General features: G+C 36.0%; 1 protein-coding gene across 1 annotated transcript; it reads left to right on the top strand.

Annotated features, from left to right (window-relative positions):
- Positions 1-435: 435 nt before the first annotated feature.
- Positions 436-5,003, top strand: LOC120349335 (protein white-like). Its single transcript, XM_039419304.1, is given in 6 exon segments — positions 436-488; positions 2,780-2,878; positions 4,754-4,796; positions 4,799-4,854; positions 4,856-4,935; positions 4,937-5,003. Coding segments are annotated over 5 exon segments (342 nt in total). The 5' UTR covers positions 436-488; positions 2,780-2,782.
- The last annotated feature ends 681 nt before the right edge of the window (positions 5,004-5,684 follow it).

Genomic DNA, 5,684 nt, shown 5'->3' with positions numbered 1-5,684 from the left:
TGTCTCCTTTTTATTGGTGTCTGGAAAAGTATTATCCAACCTATAGTTAATTTTTAATTGATGATTATGTTCGTCAATGTCGAGACATTTCAAGCAAGAAAACATGAAATTTTCAACATGCTGGAAACTTTTTTGTTTCAAAATAAGTGGGTGGTGAAAGCGAGAAAGTTTCTCAGAAATAATTGAAATTATTTTTCACTTGCTCCGATCATGACCGTTACGGGGGATGTTGGCTCTTCTCGCGTTCCACTCTTGCTCCCCGGTCGATCATCGATCGATCTGCTCGAGTGACGTTCGATTGCGGAGCAGAGCGAAAGTCTGTACGCACCTTTACGCACCTTGTAGACTCCTACACACCTCCTTCAACTACGACTCTCTTCCTTATCCTCAAGGATATCTAATCTCTTTTTTCTTGACCGGCAATGGTAGGATGGACAGGCACTTGGGCTACGAGCAAAGATAGTCGTGTTGAAGAGGTCATTGAAGAGGTTGGTACATTGAATTGTCAATCATATTTTTACAGATGAATAAATCGGAAATTGCAATTGTTCAAATGCTAAATAATGAATAATTATTATTAAACGAAAATCCCAATTGAATGCTGTAAAGTATCTGCTGTAGCAGCAGTCTTCAGGGTGATTCATTATAATCTATATATATAAAAGCGAAATGGCACTCACTCACTGACTGACTCACTCACTCACTCACTCACTCACTCACTCACTCACTCGCATACTAAAAATCTACTGAACCAAAAACGTTCAAATTTGGTAGGTATGTTCAGTTGGCTCTTTAGAGGCGCACTAAGAATCTTTTGGCAATATTTAACTCTAAGGTTGTTTTTAAGGGTTTAAAGTTCGTCTTTTAGCATGTATATTCTTCTTCTCTCAATCTCTTAATTATAATGAAATTTCCCTATCATATGTTACTATAGAACTATAATCTAGATAGAGTACCTCTTCGAAACAGTTGTTACTGGCAACTAAATCAATAATTTTGTCAGGTTGGCATTAAGTTGAGTTGACTTTGTTAGGTTGGCACCAAGTTGAAGATTTAAATGCATTTATCGCGGAAAATTGATGGGCACTGCTACTTCAATCCTGGGAATATATATTACTAGCCGTCAGGCTCGCTTCGCTCGCCATATCCGTTTAGCCAGACGTTTAGTCTGGCCCCCGACTGGATTGCTCTAACATATGAAAAAATGCTCAAATGAAAAATGCAGGCGAGCGAGCGAGCCTGCTGACTCATTCTTGGACGATCCAGTCGGGGTCCCAGGGGGCGGAGCCCCCTGGCTAGACGATATGGCGAGCGAAGCGAGCCTGACGGCTAGCATCATATTTTTACAGATTGAAATAAGTGAAGTTGCAATTGTTCAAATGCTAAATAATGAATAATTATTATTAAACGAAAATCCCAATTAAATGCTGTAAATATCTGCAGTAGCATAAGTCTTTAGGTGATTCATTATAATAATATTTTAATTTACTTATTCATTTATTCATACTGAGAGTGAATGTTTGTTCCCAACAATAAAAATCTGGTGTGGTACACTCACACAACTTTCCTTGCTCATTGATCTATAAGCCTCATTCTTAACGAGGATAATTTCGGGGAATTACATAATGACAATTGGCGACAACATATTTGCAACTACGATCAGACTACTGTATATATGTGTATATGTATGGTTTTCAGAGTACTTTTTCCTTTGTTAAATTTTGAATTCGATGATCTTTTTGAAAGTCGTCAAACAGCTGTTCTACAGATGAAATATCTCGACTATGTGTTCTTTTTATAAACTGCTCTACCTACCTACCTCATGCACGAGAGAAGTTTACAAAGTCCATTTCTCAATGATGGGGTGGACCCCCATCAGTTTTCCCAGAGAAAAGACTCATGCCAGTTGATGAAGCTCATAAATAACTATACAGAGTATGAATTTGGAATAAATCGTAGAGCAGTTTTTGAGAAAATCGTAAAAACATGGTTTTTAGTAATTATCCGCCATTTTCCCCTCAAGAATAAATGGAGCTCTGCCAATTTTCCCCGAAATGAGACTCATGTCAGTTGATAGGCTTATAAATATCTATCCATGGAATAAATTTGAAGAAAATCGTAAGAGCCGTTTTCGAGAAAATCGTTAAAACATGGTTTTTTTTAGTAATTATCCGCCATTTTTCTCAAGAATATTACGGAGCTCCTGCAATTTTCCCAGAAATGAGACTCATGCCAGTTGATAGGGCTTATAAATAGCTATCCATGGTATAATTTGAAGAGAAAATTAGAGCCGTTTTCGAGAAAACGTAAAAAACATGGTTTTTAGTAATTATCTGCCATTTTTTTCCGTCCGCATCTTGAATTGAATTTTATTGAATTTCTTATTGTCGGATCCTCATGGTATAAGGACCTTAAGTTTTAAATTTCAAGTCAATCGGTTAACTAGAATGGAGTTATCGTGTTCACAAGACATACACACACATACACACATACAGCCCATACCCAAAATCATGTTTTTGGACTCAGGGGACCTTGAAACGTATAGAAAACTTGAAATTAGGATACCTTAATTTTTTTTGAAAGCAATACTTCCTTACTTATGGTAATAGGGCAAGGAAGTAATAAAAATAGACTAATTCATAGTTTGTTCCGCATTCAGTTGCAGTCCATTGTGTCACATTTATTCCATTTTTTAGATTAATATGGTGTCGCAAGGTAGTATATTTTTCCACGATTAATTTTTCCCAATAACTTTTCCACTTGAATTTATGTTACAGTGTTGATGCTGACAGGCTGCCAAAATACAATAATTGGAGTACCGGGAAAAATTAAAGGAATTTCCGGCGGAGAAATGAAACGACTTTCGTTTGCATCCGAAGTAAGTTAAAAATATTGAAATTTGAAAAGTAAAACATAATATTATAGAAATATAATTGGAGGAATGTCTTCACAGATACAAGATTAAGATTAAATCAATTTATCTCAATTAAATAATAATCATTTTTAATTTTAAATTAAATTAAGACACAATTTCAATGCAGTAATCAGTAGAGACCGTTTAGTGAGACTCACATTTAGTCAGCACCTGATTAACATTGGTGTTGCTGTCCTTGTCTGTCATTCGACAAAGCAGATAACTACACCTTTCCAACTTCGCACCGTTGTCAATCGTTATGTAGACTTGTTAGAAATATCATGAACTTCGATAACAATTTCGATAATTATAATTCAAATCAAATCATTTATTTGCTATACATATACATATTCAAACATAATAAAAGAAAATACTTAATTTTATAATCAAAAGTATAAATCATAAAATAAAAATTAGCATAAATACTACCAAAGTCAATAATTAATACTGAGAAGATATTTTATTTTCTTGGTGAATACAATATACCTTCCAACTTTGATATAATACAATATATAAATTGGATATAGATATAATACAGATATAATACTATATACAATACCCTTTGTATATAGTGAGGTCCACGTTATAATGGCAGTGTTTGATTACAACGGTATTACTATCCTTGTCTATCATTCAACAGAGCGATAGCGCTATCTCTTTCCTCCTTTGCTCTTTTGCCAGATCGTCTTTTAACTGTAGAATCAATAATAATCAATTAACAAAATTTTCATCTTAATTATGAAATTACCGTATGAAAATATAATTTCATCTTAATTATGAAATATGAAAAATATTATTGTCTTTCTTAATAAAATATATTTGACTCTTTAAACGAGAATGAACAGTTAATATTACCTTAATATACCTATCAGCTACCGTCAATAGAAGGCATTGACAAGACAGAGGATCGGCAACGTTGTTCTCCCATCTTGTTCCACTGTCATTATAAGGGGACCTCACTATAGTCGATATGAAACTGATCATTTAAATCTTTAACTATTTTTACCCTTTTTCTGATAACTTTTGGAAATGTTTTGCAGTTTCACAATAATTTTCGAACTAGGTTTCACACTTTGCCAATATTTTTTTCCTACAGTTACCTTGAAAAGTGTCCATTCCTGCACTGATTACGAACGCAAAGATCACTTTTCGTTCTAAGTGCGCAAGTATTACTTTGTGTACTCTTAATACTTTGCATATTATCTTGCAGCCATCCCAATCAGCTGTTGACATTGTTGGCGTGTATTTTGAATGCGAATTTGTTCTATAGTAAGGTCCACGTTATATACAGTATTTGATCAACTTTGGTTTTCTATCCTTGTCTATCATTCCACAAAGCCGGTGGTACTATCCTTTTCCACCTCCACACGATGCCAAGTATGTTTTTGACAGTGTAGAAATATAATTAATTAATGCAGAGAATCGGCATCGCTATTCTTCTATCTTTATCCACTGCCATTATAACGTGGACCTCACTATATCTATATTTTTTTCTGATTTAAATAATAAAAATGAGAACTTATTCAATTATACATTTTGAATATTATTAATTATTCATTATTTCAAATAATATTTTTTTCATTCATAAGCCATCATTTTACCCATAATCAACCACTTTTCATATTCAATGGTAACTGTAGGAAAAAAATAATGTGAAATACGTGAGCAAAGTTCCTCTGCTGCACTCAACAAACCATTCCGCCCTCGCCTACGGCTCGTGCGTAAACGTTCTTTCGGTGCAGCAAACTGTCACTTTGCGCACTAGTTGCACAAATAACTATTAAAAGATGTTTTCCACAGGATCTTAATTTTCTAAGCTATTTTTACCTAGTTTGGCAGGTTCTGACCAACCCACCGCTGCTATTTTGCGATGAGCCGACATCAGCCTGGACTCGTATATGGCCCAGAACGTGGTCAGTGTTCTGAAATCTTTGGCCCAAAAAAGGCAAGACGCTGATCTGCACCATTCACCCAGCCCTCTCTGAGGTCTACGCCATGTTCGACAAGATCCTCCTCATGCCGAGGGAAGGTCGCCTTTCTGGGGTCCCTGGACCAGGCTACTGACTTTTTTAGGGGTGGAGTAGTTTGAGGATTTTCGTTAAAAACTACTTTATACTCTGAATTCATTATTACTGTCGCCCGTTCTCCATCTTCTCATACTTCTCCTTCCATCCCATCTTCTTCCAATCCTTTGTTTTTCGTCTTATCAATTCCTCCTCTCCCTCCACTATCAGCCTCCCTATACCTCTTCCTTTTCTACGTCCTCCACCTCCTTCTTCCCATCCTCCTCCTCGTGTCTTCTTCTTTTACTCCTGTCCTCTCTTCTTCTTCTTCTCTTCTTCTTCTTCTTCTTCTTCTTCTTCTCTTCTTCTTCTTCTTCTTCTCTTCTTTTACTTCTCTTCCTGTACTCTTCATCTTCTTCTTTTTCTTCTATGTCTTCCTCTTCTTCTTTTTACTACTGTTTCTTCTCCTTTTTCATCCTCTCACTTTTCTGTCTTCTTCTCCTTCGTCTTTCTCTTCTCTGTTATTCCTTTTCTTGTCCTCCTCCTCTCCTTCTTCTCCTTTCCTTTTTCCCTACTCCTCCTCCTCCTCCCTCCTATTCTTCATCGAAAATCTTATTCGTCTTCACCTCTCCTCTGTAAAAATCGTATTCACCTCCTCCTCCTGGCTTCTTCTTCTCCCTCTTGTTGTTTTTCTTCTACCCCTGTCTTGTTCTACTCCTTTCTCTTTCTCCTCCTCTGACTTCTTCTTCTTCTTCTTTTTCTTCCTC

Source organism: Nilaparvata lugens, unplaced genomic scaffold (assembly GCF_014356525.2).
Source record: "Nilaparvata lugens isolate BPH unplaced genomic scaffold, ASM1435652v1 scaffold9377, whole genome shotgun sequence".
Classification (NCBI taxonomy): Eukaryota; Metazoa; Arthropoda; class Insecta; order Hemiptera; family Delphacidae; genus Nilaparvata; species Nilaparvata lugens.
This window is presented reverse-complemented; position numbering and strand designations above follow the sequence as displayed.